At 39.0% G+C, this 17,486-nt stretch overlaps 1 protein-coding gene across 1 annotated transcript; it reads left to right on the forward strand.

The window, feature by feature from the left end:
- The first annotated feature begins 2,491 nt into the window (after window positions 1-2,491).
- Window positions 2,492-16,924, forward strand: LOC133662189 (la-related protein 7-like). The gene is made up of 13 exons (XM_062065947.1): window positions 2,492-2,649; window positions 2,802-3,001; window positions 3,079-3,179; window positions 4,859-4,942; window positions 10,217-10,381; window positions 10,454-10,556; window positions 10,619-10,867; window positions 14,807-14,954; window positions 15,034-15,176; window positions 15,252-15,343; window positions 16,252-16,411; window positions 16,491-16,582; window positions 16,643-16,924. Exons 2-13 carry the CDS (start codon window positions 2,803-2,805, stop codon window positions 16,718-16,720), a joined length of 1,614 nt encoding a protein of 537 aa, XP_061921931.1. The 5' UTR covers window positions 2,492-2,649; window position 2,802; the 3' UTR covers window positions 16,721-16,924.
- Window positions 16,925-17,486: the final 562 nt, after the last annotated feature.

A 17,486-nucleotide genomic window follows, 5' to 3' on the forward strand; every position in this document is an offset into this window, starting at 1 on the left:
TTACACTCTTTGGATTCATAGTTTGTGGTGTAACTCAAGGGTCAATACTGAACCAAAATAGTGGAACCTATGTTCATATGGATGGTCATAAATGACTTAAAGTTAGTTTTAATTGCGGAAGACGCTATGGTGCATTTTGTTGATGTGAAAAGTCAAAGGATGTAATGAATACGATCACATTAACAAATACAAAGATGTGTTGGAAAAAAATGTTTGGACATTAGCAAAACTAAAATAATGTTGTTTGGTAAATGGAGAAACGACAACACAAGAACAATGTAGAGATCAACAGACATTAAAAAGAAAAAACATTTTGCTTGCACATTGTTTAAAATGTTTAGCATATCAATATACGGAGTAACAGCGTGGAACTGATTGAACACATAACTCAATAAATTAATTTTAGAAAGTTGACATGTAGCCCCATGGTGTTTACAAAAAACATATTAAATAATATAATTTATCCTGAACTCCATTCACTGATCATAAAGTTTTTGCTTAGTCTATATCCTACATTTGCACAATCTTTCTGTCACTTGTTTACTCCTGTATGTATTTAAGAATGTATTCATTTAGCTTAAATACATGTTTTATTTCCTTTTATGTATTGTTGATCACAGTAATTTCTGAATGGGGAGGATACGGATTACATATGATGTATGTGTCACAAACAACAGAACAAATTACAAATTCAATAGGGTCCTTTCGTCCCATTGCAAAAGGACTCCCTTTGGGATTCCTTTTGAAATGGTCCTGTGCGGACCCTAATAAAACCATTAACTTCCACCACATCAAAGTTGAGAGAACCAAGTGTCCTTTAAAGCCTAATGTGTGGGGTGAGGCTCTGCTGTGCCCTAGTGGTTTGGAAGCTGAGGCGAAACAGGAAGACATCACACAGGCAATGTCTATACAGTATATATACAGTGTATATATATACATATATATATATGTGCTTTTTTTTTTGCTGCAGCTGTTATATATGCCGTATACTTGTAAATTGTCATTGTGATTTGGTATATATTGTATATATATGTACAAGCGGCAGAAAATGTATATATATATATATATATATATATATATATATATATATATATATATATATATATATATATATATATATATATATATATATATATATATATATATATATATATATTAGGGGTGTGGGGAAAAATCGATTGGAATTCTAATCTTGATTCTCACGTTGTGCAATTCAGAATCGATTCTCATTTTAAAAAAATCTATTTATTTTTTTTTATACATTTTTATTTTTTAATCTTTTTTTAAATTAATCAATCCAACAAAACAATACACAGAAATACCATAACAATGCAAACCAATTCCAAAACCAAACCCGACCCAGCAACACTCAGAACTGCAATAAACAGAGCAATTGAGAGGAGACACAAACACGACACAGAACAAACCAAAAGTAGTGAAACAAAAATGAATATTATCAAAAACCGTATCAATATTAGTTACATTTTCAACATAGCAGTGATTAAAAATCCCTCATTGACATTATCATTAGACATTTATAAAAAAATTTAAAAAAGAACAAGTCACAGTGGCTTATACTTGCATCGCATCTCATAAGCTTGACAACACACTGTGTCCAATATTTTCACAAACATAAGATAAGTCATATTTTTGGTTCATTTAATAGTTAAAACAAATTTACATTATTGCAATCAGTTGATAAAACATTGTCCTTTACAATTATAAGTGCGTTTTACAAAAATCTACTACTCTACTTGCATGTCAGCAGACTGGGGTACATCCTGCTGAAATCCTATGTATTGAATGAATTGAGAATCCTTTTGAATTGGGAAAAAAAATCGTTTTTGAATCGAGAATCGTGTTGAATTGAAAAAAAAAATCGATTTGGAATCGAATCGTGACACCAAGAATCGATATTGAATCGGATCGTGGGACACCCAAAGATTCACAGCCCTAATATATACATATATATATATATATATATATATATATATATATATATATATATATATATATATATATATATATATATATATATATATATATATATATATATATATATATATATATATATATATATATATATATATATATATATATATATATATATATATATATATATATATATATATACATATATATATATATATATATATATATATATATATATATATATATATATATATATATATATATATATATATATATGTATATATATATATATATATATATATATATATATATATGTATATGTATATATATATATGTATATATATATATATATATATATATATATATATATATATATATATATATATATATATATATATATATATATATATATATATATATATATATATATATATATATATATATATGTCAATGACATTGAAACAATATTATTGTGTTGCACAATACAGTTCCGTATATTCGTTTTTATAGACATTTGCTGATGACACACCAAGCTTCCGGTCTTTACTCTAATTTTGAAATCCATACCGGACGTCGCTCACTCGGCTGACGCATATATATGACGTTAAGTCCTGCGACGATGTTGTATATATCAGATGACTATTAAGTTAGCTGTTATCAGCGCTACTGTTTTTACATGCTACTTTTTTAACGACACCCTTTCTTTACTTAAATTGGGTAGGTTGTGGTTATTATTGTATCGATTATGTGCCTTTTATCGTTATAAATGTATAGTGGGCAGTGACTGCTGTGTTTTTAAAAAACGCCAAGCCCGCGAAGTCCCAAACAACATTATTTCCCATCTAATGGAGTCCGTCTATTTCGTGTAGAATGGGTGACCCTGAGAGAGATGCTGATGGCTTTGCAGAGCCCAGAAGTAAGAAGATCAAGGAGACCGACAAGAAAAAAAGATCCAGGGTCAAGCAACTCCTCGGCGAGGTGAAGAAACAAGTGGAGTTCTGGTTCGGAGACGCCAATTTAAGTAAGGACCGCTTCCTGAAAAAGCTCATCGATGAGGCAGAAGATGGGTGTAAGTCGTGCACAATACACGATATGCATTATAAATGCTAGTTTGTGTCACCCTGAAACGTCTTATGTTTGTCCTAGATGTTGACATTTGTGTGCTGGCGAGCTTCAATCGCATGAAGAAGCTGACCAGTGACACCAAGCTTATCGCCAGGGCACTGAAAAACTCGTCTGTGGTTCAGGTAATGTACAGAAAAGTCTGGGGATACTTACTGTACATGACAGTCTTAGGTGACAAACATGTGTGGCTTAATTTAATACTGTTAGAGCTTCCGATTGGAGGCTTACCAAATTTAGACTACAGACTTAGACTTCCTTTTTAGTGTCATTCGAATTTGAACTATACAGTACAGATAAGAACTCGATTTTGTTGCATTAGCTCATTGTAGTGCAGGATAAAAAAGCATCAAGGTGCAGATATAAATAAATAGATTACTGTACAGATAAATATATTGCACTTTTGCATATGCATCCACGTTTATGGATATATGTTATATTGTCTTTATATTCCAGCGAGTTAATCCGTTTTTGGGGGGGAATTGAGGGGATTATTTTGATACGTGTGAGAGTCTTATGGCCTGAGGGAAGAACCTGGAGGTTCTGCTACGGAGGCTGCGGAACCTCTTTCTAGAGTCCAGCAGTGAAAACAGTCCATGGTGGGTGTGGGAGGAGTCTCTACAGATTTTCTGAGCCCTGGTCAGGCAGCGGCTTTTTGCGGTTTCCTGGATAGGAGGAAGAGGAGTCCTGATGATCTTTTCCGCCGTCCTCACCACTCCCTGCAGAGACTTCCAGTCTGAGGCACTGCAGGCTCCAGTCCAGGCAGAGATGCAGTTGGTCAGTAGGCTCTCTATAGTGCCTCTGTAGAATGGGGGGAGGGAGCTGTGCTCTTTTCATCCGATGCAAAAAAGTGCATGCGCTGCTGAGCTCTTTTTACAAGAGCTCCGGTGTGAAGGGACCAGGTCATATTGTCAGTTATCTGCACCCCCAGGAACTTGGTGCTGCTTACCATTTCCACTGCTGTGCCGTTGATGAAGAGTAAAGCGTTGCTGGACTGGTGCTTCCTGAAGTCGACGATGATCTCCTTAGTCTTGTTGACGTTCAGGGCCAGGTTTTTGGTTCTACACCAGTCAACCAGATGTTTCACCTCCTCCCTGTAGTCCATGTTGTTGTTGTCACAGATGAGGCCCACTACTGTTGTGTCGTCCGCATACTTCACAATGTGGTTAGTAGTGGACCTGGCGCAGCAGTCATGGGTCATCAATGTGAACAGCAGCGGACTCAGGACGAAGCTCTGGGGGGAGCCGGTGCTCAGGGAGATGGCACTGGAGGTGTTGTCGTCCACAATTACACGTACAGTTCAGTTATCAATACTTATATGTAGAAGGAAAACGTAATGTAGTTATAACGTTTTTGTAAAAAAAAAAGCCTAATACAGACCTTACCCCTGATAGATTTCTGCAGTGGCGTAAATATTAATTCCCGGACAGCTATATGAGGAAATACTGTAATTTGCAGTCTCGCTTGGCTGTGGTAAAAAAGTCTTATTTTAATTCAGCATTTTTTGTTAATTTAGAGAGCAGTAAAGTAAAACGACTGCTTATGATTGGAGATTTACTTAATTACATTCTCTGTACAATTAAATTTACAATACATATATGTAGAATGAAAATATGAGTAAGTGGTAAGTGCTATATTAAACCACATAAAAAAGCACATCATAAAGACCATACTCCTTATAGATCCCTTACACTTTCGGCAGGGGAGTGAATACATACCCCAGAGATTTGTATGAAGAAGCACTATTACTTATTGCCTAAATGGGCTGTTGTAAAACAATATTTTTGTTCTTATTGTTTTTCAGGTCAATTTAGAGGGTAATAAAGTAAGACGGCAGCAACCGATTGGAGATGTATCGAATGACGTCGACAGCCGCACCGTCTATGTGGTAAATGTATAGTACAGTCTGTATTTGGTATTATTTATGCATGTGTCAGGGTTTCCCCCTTAATGTAACTGATGGTGGCGAACTGCCACAGCAAAGTCGTATCTGCCACAACTTGAAAATCAGTGGGGTTTTTTTTACATGAAAACATATTGAAGTAAATGTATTGTGGTCTCCAGTAGAAGTCAAAAGTCTGACGCTATTTTTACCTTTTTTTTCCAATCTTATGCTCACAACTAGCCCAGTTCCAACAGGTGTTACCTTGCGTGCAAACATGTGCCTCCTCAAACACAGAACACTTCCTCATTATCCGATCAATGAACATCCAATCAAAACCACACAAACATAAAACATTACAACCAGCAGGTTGTTACAGTATGACTGGATATTTATATAGTAGTGATGGTAAACGGTCACCACAGTGAATCGATTCACTTGTTTCCCTCAGTACAAAATGCATGTGCAAAAGCTCGCAGATGGTTACTGCACATTAAGGCTCGCCCTCACTCGATTCACTTGATTCACCTATCACAGAGTGCATGTGCAGAATCTTGCGGTTCACCCGATTCACTCATCACAGCGCGCATGTGCAGAACGTTGCACATGATTGGCGACTGCACAAATCTTGCCGTCAACAGTCATGCGTTGAGACTAGTACAGGAACAAGTAATCCCATTTAATAACACCCACGAAAGTTAATGCTTCACAACTTTAGATGTACCAGTATTGATTCTGCAATTGTGAAAGCAATTAAAGGTATACGTCTTGATAAACGGCAGCTTGTATTCACAGTTAATTATATTCACAGTCTAAATAGTTGACAGTGTTGTAGTTTTCGCCAACCACACCTCACGTCTCTCTCTGCAATTTCAATGAGATTGCTACATTGCCATTGTGGAATAATACAAGTCTATCTATCATATGTGAGGCAGAGGTGGTGCAATAGCGCCTGTTGCTGGTTAATACCGAAGGATCTGCTCAAAGATATTTGAGAGATATTCCCGTAACCAAAGTGGACTCACCACCTAATTGTCAGTGATGGGTTGATACATCATACACATACAATTGTGGACACATACAACGTATAAAAGTGAATTGTCTGGACAAAATAAAAACTAAATGCAAAAAACAACATGAACAATAGGGCAACATTACAATGGGATTTTAACAGTGCAATATTAAATACAATAACTAGCTATAACATAGAGGAAACTTCGATGGTCCCACCCCAAATAACTGATGAGTGAGTGTCAGTAAATCATCGTTAATGATCGTTCATTGAAGAACGATGATTCAGTGAGGCCCATTGTTCACTTTGTAGTTCATTCACTCAGTATCTGTGATTCAGTGAGTCGTCCTCAAGCACCCACAGCAACAACCGACAAACTGACACAGCGAGTGACTCAGTTCGGGCAGGAAGTGGAAAGGAGAGTTGATTTGAACCAAAAAACATATTTGTTGCTGTTTCTATGGGACTAATATATTTATAAAAACGCAATTAGACTAACAGGGGAAAAATTGATTGCATATGGTTTATTCTCTTAACGAGTTCATGGCGACGACAACCTGTGAGTGCTGATTTAGTAAAAAAAAAAGCTTGCGGGTTTTGAATGATTTATTCATGACTCGCACATCACTAATATGTAGCTCATTATTTGCGCACTATTGACTAATGATGCACAAAAAATATGGCCGGCGAAAAAAAACTTTGATCACAGATAATAGCGCTGCCGAAACCGGATGTTGTGATGACGTGAACATGAGGCACGGGATTGTCTGGACTGAGTCAGCATGTCTGCGATTTGGACGTCACTTTAAGCTACCCCAGATATACCCGCAATCTACAAAATGTGCAATTATTAAGGGGACAATAGCGGCTTTTAAGGATAGAATATCCAACTAGAGCAGCAGCGCAAAGCAAATGTGACGTCAGCTTGCTATTCGTCCGGGACATTGAGGGACAGAAGTGGACTATCTAAACACGAGTACAATCTTTAATAACACCAGAAAAATATGCTGTATTTGTTGCTAGTTGTTATTAATAAAGTAAGGTACACTAAAAGTCTCGAGACAAGGGTGTCCAAACTACAGCCTGCGGGCCAAGTGCAGTCCATCGGCGTCTTCCAATTGGCCTGCGAGATGTCACGTGTTTGAAAAGGAATCAGACCTGCAAGGTATCTCCAGTTTAATTTTGATTATCTGACTGTCTAATTCCCGCAAATTAGCTATGGTGTTATATTTGTGTTGAAAATAAATCAAACTCATGCAAAAAAAAAGAGCTAATATAAATGTATAATGTGAAAACGTGACACAACCAGGAAGTGTTGCGATTTGCGAAAACTAGTCTGTCCCAAATAAAATCGCTCCAGCTGCGACTGGAGTACTCTCTCTATGACCCACACTCCCTCAACTGCATGGGCTGGGTCCTTGGAAAGATGCAGAAAATCAGAGTACATTTGTCCAGTTCTGATTGGTTGTCTTTTTGATCCAAGTATAGAGTTGCAAAGGGGTGGAAAGTTTCCCGGAAATTTCCGGAAATTTACCACGAGAAGTTAAGCTCGGGAAGTTTGAAAATATTGACCATTTTTTGATTAATCAAAGTTGGACACCGTCCATGGGAATTAATGGGAATATATGGGAATTAATGGGGAATTACAATAATTATATATTATTGGGCACTTGTCTATATGCTGCTGCATCTTTGTGGCATTTTTGACGTAGCTCTTTGCACAGTATTTGCAAATGTACACAGCCTTTCCGCCTAAATTGGTTGGGGTGAAGTGTCTCCACACATCAGAGGGTGTACGTGGCATTATTCTGTTTGTATTTATTTATTCTTGTAAAACACTAATGCAATGCCACACACAGATATAAATAGTCAGCTAAACAACTGGAGTAGTCTTTAAAAATATTTTACTGATGGACAAATGAATAGAAATAGGCTAAATGAATAAATGAACACTCAATCAGCATGCTAAATCAAACTATAACCTACATTCTTGTATGACAACAGAATGGCTAGTAGAACAGAAGGCAGATGAAACTACACGTTTTGATTTAGTATTTGCTAGTTGAACTTTACAGATCACAAAAAAGGTAAATTCGGATCGCTAACGTTGTTAGCATAAATGAATGGGATTTAACATAGAGAAAATTAGCATCACGACTAACGGAGAAATATTTTCGGTTCATTATGAGACTGTGGTGGTACATAAACCTAGCTAGCTAGAGATATTGGCCCCAAAATCATTTAACAAGTACAGGAACAGCAAGCTAGCTTGAGTGGAAGTCTGCTGGAGTAGTCTACTCTACAGTCATACAGTAACAAGCAATTACACCTCTATTAAACGTACATACCATAGATGGATGGATGGACCATAGATCAAATATATTTACCCCAGTAATATCATCAAAACTTACCTGACTGGATGAAGTCCTTGGGCTCAAATACTAGTGTGGCCTCAATAGCCCTGCTGTAGTGTGTAGCATCCTGGGAATTATCTGTGCATGTGATGGAAGAATACACTGCACATGTGATGGAGGAATGCACAGTGAAGGGTTGAAATTCTACTGAATTTGCATTAAATCAGGTTGTTTTAGCTACGGTAATAATCACGCTGCAAGATCTAGCCTGTTGCATTCAATGTTTATTCCCATTCATTCTCGGTAATTCCCATATTTTCCCGTTAATTCCCATGGAAAGTTTCCAACTTTGAATATTCCCGGAATTTTGCAACCCTATCCAAGTATAACACTGTGTGTCTAAACGTGCATCAGCGCAGAGCAGAAATCTGAGTGAGTGTAGGAAAAAAAGTTCAATGTGCAGAAGGATGAGGTTGAGAGAGCGGACAAGAGGGGGGTGTGAGAAGGCGCATCCATCTGACTGCAGACAGCACTATAATTGTTGAACGTTAATATGGATAATAGCAAACACTTTTATTGTGCACAAAATACATTTATATTCGCTCAAAAAAATATTTTTTGTGTGAGTTTAATTTATTTTCAAATGTCTGTGCTTGCAAAACATATTTTTCTGTCCTTAAAATCTGTCTTTGCGACCTCAACATTAAGACAGAAATTTAACGCCATAATTAGCCACAATCTTGTGGACAATGTGAGTAAATCTGGTCAATGCCCAGGATCTGAAGCATGCATAGCACAGAAATTACTTAAATGTCCCAATCCAAACAACCTTTCCCACTCCTGCCGCAAATAAACTGCAAAAAAAAAGTCAACACACATGGTCACACATAACACAACCAGAACTTAATGGATCTTCTAAAAAAAAAAAATTCAAACACCATTCATAGTCCAAAATCATACCCATTTAAATCCACTTCAATGCATTATGGGACAAATGCAAAACACTCTCCACACTCATCCATGTTTGGCGCATTTTAGCTGCTTGATGTTTCTGATTGTTTACAAAACGTTAAGGTTGTCGTCACGGACGTAAACAAGGTGGAGGTCGAAATGTTACATACTTTTATTATTACAATTATATATATAATTAGTTACTTTACATTACTTAAAAAAAAAAAAAAAAAAAAAATTTCCCAATGCGGCCCCTACTTCAAAAAGTTTGGACACGCCTGCTCTAGACACTTGAAAAATTCAAAACAAAGTACATTGTACAATAAGCTGCAACAATTGAAGATATAGCAAAATAATATAATATAAAACGTATTCTAATACTAATTAATAATAACACAGATTTGTTTTTAAATGTATATATACATTTTTTGAGCCTTTTAAAAAAAATCATATCCATCCATCTATATTCTACCGCTTGTCCCTTTTGGGGTTCCGGGGGGTGCTGGAGCCTATCTCAGCTGCACATGGGCGTCATAGCAAATTATACGATGATGACAACGGTGACCACAACCCCCCAGCACTCCTAACCACGCCCCCAACGCCATATGTATCTTAATCTAAGGGAAACCCTGTATGTATTGCCTATTTTTTTTAACATTCATTATTGTTTTATGATTTGTTTTTTTACAATATGTTTATGCATGTTTTTGTCATGTACAGTATTTTAATTGTTACCCTAATATTTTCTGATTATTTTATGGTCATTTGTAATCATTATTTTTACAGTGTTCCTAAAAAATGTCATTCTTGTTTGTAGATTAAAAAAAATAAATGTGTTGTGATATTATAGCTTATAACAATGTGATATACAATAACATAGCTTAAATCAATGACTTGCAAAGGTCTGAAATATTATAATTCTGTATTATGATCCTTGTGTAATACCCCCCTTTTTTTAATAAGGAACTTCTGCCCAAGGATGTGACTCACAGCTGGATCGAAAAGGTCTTCTCTAAATGCGGAAGCGTTCTTTACGTGAGCATTCCGAGGTATAAAACTACTGGCCACTCCAAAGGTTTTGCCTTTGTGGAGTTTGAGACGTCCGAACAAGCAAGTAAAGCCATCGAGGTGATCATTTCATATGTTTTCCTCACTAACATTTGATTTAAGACAACACAACTGACAAAAGTTTCAATTAAGATGCTGAACAACCCTCCTGAAGATGCGCCAAGGAAGCCTGGAATTTTCCCCAAGACGCTACATGGGAAGCTTTTCCATCTGCCAACAGACAATCCGCATCCAGGTAGGACTGCTTAGTCGTCCAGAGAAAGCAGGTTTCCCGATTTTCTCACGCCATATCTGCAGGTGGAGGCGAGGAGGAGAAGAAAAAGCGCAAAAAGAAAAAAAAGAAGGTGGAGACGCCAGCTGAAACCGCCCCGGTGCTGCCGATGGAAGCTGAGTTGACGGATCAGCAGCAGCTTAAGAAGAAGAGTCAGTGTTCAGATGCTGGTGAAATTTCAGAGAAAAAAAGACAACGTTCACACTCAGCGGATGAATCGGAGACAGAAGTGCCTTCCAAAATGAGGAAAAAAGATGACGACGTCTCCGACAGCAGTGAGTTCATTTTTAAAAAAAAAAAAAGAATAATAAAATAAAATAAAAACAAAAAAATAAACTACCATATTTTTCGGACTATATGTCGCTCCGGAGTATAAGTCGCTCCGGAGTATAAGTCGCACCGGCCGAAAATGCACAATAAAGAATGAAAAAAAACATATACCGGTATACGTCGCACTGGAGTATAAGTCGCATTTTCGGGGGAGATTTATTTGATAAAATCCAACACCAAGAATAGACATTTGAAAGGCAATTTAAAATACGGTAAATAAAAAATAGTGAACAGGCTGAATAAGGGTACGTTATATGACGCATAAATAACCAACTGAGAACATGCCTGATATGTTAACGCAACACATCATGGCAAGAGTCATTCAAATAACTATAAAATATAGAACATGCTATACGTTTACCAAACAAACAATCTGTCACTCCCGATAGCTAAATCCGATGAAATCTTCCTCCCCGGTGTCACCTCTGGTATGCGCCGTTTCCTTTCTTTCTGCTGCTCGACCGCCGTTTTCTGCTGCATATTTCACTACGTCCAGCTTGTAATCTGCAGTATATGATTTCCTTTTCGGTGCCATTTTATCAGAATCAGAATCAGAATCGTTTTATTGCCATTGTTTGAGAACGGGTTCACAAACTAGGAATTTTTCTTGGTGCAAACGTGCGACATAAAACACATATAACACATATTTGGTATAAAAAAGAGCTGTGACTGAGCTATCAGATAGACTTAGAAGGGATTCAAGGAATTCAAGGAGCTGCTGTTAGGAGTTATTGTTCATTTGCCTGATGGCCGAGGGGAAAAAACTGTTCAGGTGGCGGGAGGTGTGGGTCTGGATGGAGCGTAGTCTCCTGCCTGAGAGGAGAGGGGAGAATAGCGTGTGTCCAGGGTGAGAAGAGTCAGCTGTGATCCGACCCACACGCCTCCTGGTCCTGGAGGAGAACAAGTCCTGGAGGGATGGGAGCTTGCAGCCAATCACCTTCTCAGCAGCACGTACGATGCGTTGCAGACTATTCTTATCCTGGACTGTGGCGCCGGGGAACCACACTGTGATGGAGGAGGTCAGGATGGACTCTATGATGGCTGAGTAAAACTGCACCAGCATCTCTGTCGGCACCTTAAGTTTCCTCAGCTGCCGCAGGAAGTACATCCTCTGCTGGGCCTTCTTGATGAGGGAGCTGATGGTCGGCTCCCACTTGAGGTCCTGGGTGATGGTGGTGCCCAAGAAACGGAAGGAGTCCACAATGGGGACGGGGTGGGAGAGTCAATCAGGGTGAGGGGGGATGGTGGGGCTGTGACTTTCCTGAAGTCCATGATCATCTCCACTGTTTTCTGGGCGTTCAGCTCCAGGTTGTTGAGGCTGCACCAGGACGTCAGCCGGTCCACCTCTCTCCTGTAGGTGGACTCATCGCCATTCGAGATGAGCCCGATGAGGGTGGTGTCATCCGCAAACTTAAACAGTTTTACGGATTGGTGACTGGAGGTGCAGCAGTTTGTATACAGGGAGAAGAGCCAGGGGGAGAGTACACAGCCCTGAGGAGTACCAGTGTTTGTAGTTCGACTGTCCGAGACAATCTTCCCCAGCCGTACGTGCTGTCTTCGGTCTGTCAGGAAGTCATTAATCCAACTGCAGAGGGAGTTGGGCACGCTGAGCTGGTAGAGCTTGTCTCGTAGCAGTCCAGGGGAGGATGGTGTTGAAGGCAGAGCTGAAGTCCACAAACAGGATCCTAGCGTAGGTTCATGGGGAGTCCAGATGCTCCAGGATGAAGTGGAGGGCCAGGTTCACTGCATCATCCACAGACCTGTTGGCTCTGTAGGCGAACTGCAGTGGGTCCAGGAGGGGGGCGGTGATGTCCTTGAGGTGGGGCAGGACCAAGCGCTCAAAGGACTTCATGACCACAGACGTCAGCGCGACCGGCCTGTAGTCATTTAGTCCTGTGATCCGTGCTTTCTTGGGGACAGGGACAATGGTAGAGGTCTTAAAGCAGGACGGCACGCGGCATAGCTCCAGAGAGGTGTTAAAAATGTCAGTGAAGACAGGAGCCAGCTGGTCCGCACAGTGTCTGAGAGTGGAGGGGGAGACACCATTAGTTCAGCCCTTCTCAGTTTTTATAAGTTACCGCCAATATTGAAATAATCCATTTTAATAGCTACGGATGTAGCAGCAGTTAGCATCCCATGACCCACAATGCACTTCTGCCATGACGAACAATGCACTTCTGCCATGACCCGCCCCCGCCGAATTCTTATTGGTTGACGTGTGTGACGATTGCTGACGTGTGTGTGATGATTGCGGACATTTGCTTCGTCTCTTACGCGAATGAGATAAATAATATTATTTGATATTTTATGGTAATGTGTTAATAATTTCACACATAAATCGCTCCGGAGTATATGCCGCACCCCTGGCCAAACTATGAAAAAAACTGCGATTTATAATCCGAAAAATACGGTATATAATCAGCGTTGTGCCTCTTCCCCCTTGTTGTTCTTGGCTGCTGGAAGTGCAACCAAGAAGAGTGTATATATGTGTGTGTGTGTATGTATATGTATATATATATATATATATATATATATATATATATATATATATATATATATATATATATATATATATATATATATATATATATATATATATATATATATATATATATATATATATATATATATACATACATACATATCAGTGACGTGCGGTGAGGTTCATGGCTGGTGAGGCACTGACTTCATCACAATCAGATTACAAACATATGAACCCTAAAGAGTATCTTATTCACCATTTGATTGGCAGCAGTTAACGGGTTATGTTTAAAAGCTCATACCAGCATTCTTTATACAAACTGTAGCACACAAAAAAGCACATTTAATAAAAAAACGTTATTATGGTCTTACCTTTACTTATAAATAAATCCACACAGCCAGCCTTTTCGTGTGTACCACGCCGTTTGAAAAGAACGGGTCTTCTGTCCCGAAGTCTGAAGCAAACCTTTTAGCTCCGGCGTTGGTCTTCCTTTAATTATTACCACCTGTTTCGATTGAAAGTCCAGTTTAGAAAACTGTTTTATTTTAGATATGTAATCCTCCATGTTAAAAGTCCAGGCGAGAGGAAAAAATAAACGATCGCTGCCGCTGCACTTGACTTGCTAACTGTAGCTTGTTGTCACTTATTCTGCAGCCGAGTAGTCGCAAGAATGATCCCTGGGATCACTAGCGCCCTCTACCACCAGGAGGCGTGCCTCACCCAGTGCGTCTTCACAGCACAAGAAATACGTTACACACATACAGTTGTTGACAAAATACACTGTACATTATATACCTCAGCTAACTAAACTATGGAAATGTATAATATAATTCATATAGCAATACGGTCTCACTGCACAGCAGGCCAGCAGTTAGCCGAGTCATTGTGCAATCCATGGTGAGGCTCAACTGGCTGCTGACTCACCGCAAGTCTCTTCTCAGTATTTGAATGGCAAATGTGAAAATTCAGCTATTTTGAATAAATAAAATAACTTTATAGTATAATCACTGGATACATATAACAATTTAATTAATTGTTTTTCTTTTTACATTTTTTTTCTTTCCATGATGGCACGTGAGGCACTGCCTCACCTGCCTCCCCTGACTGCACGTCACTGATACATATATATATATATATACACACACGTTTAAAAAAAAAAAAAGATCACAGTCAATAAAGGCGGATTGTCTCGTGCAGGTTAATATCAAGCATCGTTGCTTCCCTATTCTTTACTACTGCGGTGACTTCTAACATTTCCGCCATGTTTGATCGAGGAAATATGCTAACAGCTGATCAGCGTGATCAAACTAATCGCGATCAACGATCACGATCACGATCATATAATCGCCCAGCCCGAGTATGTACAGTAAAAAAAAATTAAATTCTATTTGGTGCTTCACAGATGCTCATGTGGAAGGCGAGAGGGGTGTGGAGGACAGCAAAGAAAACCAAGAAGATTCACTAGTCAAAGTGAAGCGCAAGCGTAAAAAGAAACATAAGGAGAAGCTGAAAATCGAAGAGGAGGTCATCCCACTGAGAGTCTTGTCCAAGTACGAGCCCATATGAGCTACATAACGTAATGCTGTGTCACAAAGGAACAAAACGCTTTCTTCGGTTTTGTCTTGTTAGGAAAGCATGGCTTGACCTCAAAGTGGAGTACCTGAAGCTCCAAAAGTGCAGCATGTCATCCCTGAAAAAGTGCATGACACAGCTGGACGGCCAGGAGTGCAGCACAGGGACGGAAGGGGGTGGTGAAACTCGGAGCGAAACAAGTGCGCAACAGCTGTAATTCCATTTCCACCAATTGGAATATGGCAGTAAAATTGCATTTATTGTGTTTCTTACAGTGGAGGTTGTGAGTCAGGGTCCCCAGTTCACAAGTGGCGTCATCATAAAGATTACTGACAAGAAGGCGCTTCCAGGGAGGAAGATGATTAAGGTAGATTGCACTTCAAGCCATGATGTCTTGTATTTAGATATGTATTAGAAATGTGCTGATCGACCGGCCAATGATTAGTATGGGATAATTTTTGTGAAAAAGTTTGTGATTGCCATTGCTAAACATTTTACACATTGACAGCAGGCCAGGAGCGGGCATGCTGATAGCTAAGCTAACATATATGATAGCTAAGTTCTTAGTAAACTTTCAGAAGCGTACATGGAACCACATTGCAGCAAAAAGTAAGCGGACATTAACGGGAAATTAACAAGTATATTGATAATAGTCCAGAGAGAAGATAACACAACAGCAACTGTTGATGTGTCAGCTTTGTCAGTCAGTACACAACATGTAAGGTGAAGCCAGATTGATCCATAAATTGGTGGTGTCGATCCCTTGGGGGTTATCTGTATATGATCGATACTAGAGTGACTGGGCCGATATTCTAATTGTTTATAAGTCTTTTTTTGTTGTTTGTGTTAATGTTTACAAACTTGGAATAATTCTGGATGACTTTGAGGGCAAAAAGCATATTATTTTTGTTAGTTATTGAGTTATTTTGTTCAAACAATTGTATGAAATGTATATAAGAATATAGTATAAGGAACTAATTTTCAATATTGTTATGGTTTTGTTAATCTGTCATTAGCACTCACCATAAATACATTGAAAAATTCACAGTTACTACATATAATAGGTATTGGCCCATCTCACTCATAGATGACCATATAACCTCCCAAGCCATGTACACTCGCTGCAGCCGAGTAAATATATGCCTCACGTGTCTCTTTGAGGAATTACTCTAATTTTCTGCCTAAATGGGCTGCAGAGGATATCGTTTTTGTTATTATTTATTTGTTGTGGTGCTAGTGAGTCATTGGCTTTGCTGACTTTTGTCTTCCACGTAGGATACTCTTTCCAAAATCTCCCCCGTAGCGTACGTGGACATCCTGGAGGGTGACGCAGAGGGCTTTGTGCGCTTCCCCAGCCCAGAGGACGCTCAGGCTGTCAGCAATGTCGGGGCTGATCTGCAGAAGGAGCACAGCTGGCATCTGGAGATCCTCTCAGGTGGGATTCTGCAGAGTCTCGACACATTTCTTCCCATAGACATTTGTTGACATGTCACAAATGTGGATTGGGGTCAAAGGTGACCACGAGCAAAGGTACTGGCAGAAGATATTGGTGGATCGTCAGGGCAAACTGAATCGTCCCAGGGATAAGAAGAGGGGCATAGAGAAGGTGAGATTGCATGACACGGCCGCCCTGATACTCTCATTAAACCCTACACTTTAATTTCAGCTCATATCCAAAGCGGAGAAGATCATAATGGCTCGAGCCAAGGAGGCCCACAAGCACATTCGCTTCCAAGATGACTGACAAAGGTTGCTCTATTTTTACACAGCAGCAAGTTTTGACTATCTCAAAGGTGTGTCAAAAATTATTCATTTTTGTGATGACTATTTCCCCGTTGGAGATGTGACAATGTTTTTTTTAATGTAATTTTACAGCAAATTTAATTCATCAGTTATGTACAGAACTGGAGTGTGCATTAAAGGGAAACCGCTTGTTTTGAATGATGAATCGGTGCAATGGCGAATTGATTTTTATACTGTGTAAAACAATGCACGTAAAATGTATGCCTTCAGATCAATTAACCTAAAAATTGTGAGTAACGAAACCAAAACAGAATAAAATTACTAGTTTTTTTGTTACATAAAATAATTTGTGTATGTTTAAATAATTTTTAATAGGTATATCTTACAATCAACATTGCCAACTATATTAAAGTGTTTGTTATTATTACCTCCACTAAGAGGTTGTAAGTTTTCCATTGGTTTGTCTCTGTTAGAATGCAAAATAATAAATGATAAATGGGTTATACTTGTATAGCGCTTTTCTACCTTCAAGGTACTCAAAGCGCTTTGACAGTATTTCCACATTCACCCATTCACACACACATTCACACACTGATGGCGGGAGCTGCCATGCAAGGCACTAACCAGCAGCCATCAGGGGCAAGGGTGAAGTGTCTTGCCCAAGGACACAACGGACGTGACTAGGATGGTAGAAGGTGGGGATTGAACCCCAGCAACCCTCCGATTGCTGGCACGGCCACTCTACCAACTTCGCCACACCGCCCCTT

Source organism: Entelurus aequoreus, linkage group LG12 (assembly GCF_033978785.1).
Source record: "Entelurus aequoreus isolate RoL-2023_Sb linkage group LG12, RoL_Eaeq_v1.1, whole genome shotgun sequence".
Classification (NCBI taxonomy): domain Eukaryota; kingdom Metazoa; phylum Chordata; class Actinopteri; order Syngnathiformes; family Syngnathidae; genus Entelurus; species Entelurus aequoreus.

Coding starts and splice junctions, on each gene's coding strand:
- LOC133662189 (XM_062065947.1), top strand. CDS start 2,803: ATGGGTGACCCTGAGAGAGATGCTGATGGCTTTGCAGAGCCCAGAAGT. Junction 4,943..10,216: donor ACAGCCGCACCGTCTATGTG/GTAAATGTATAG, acceptor TTTTTTAATAAG/GAACTTCTGCCCAAGGATGT. Junction 10,557..10,618: donor AACAGACAATCCGCATCCAG/GTAGGACTGCTT, acceptor CCATATCTGCAG/GTGGAGGCGAGGAGGAGAAG.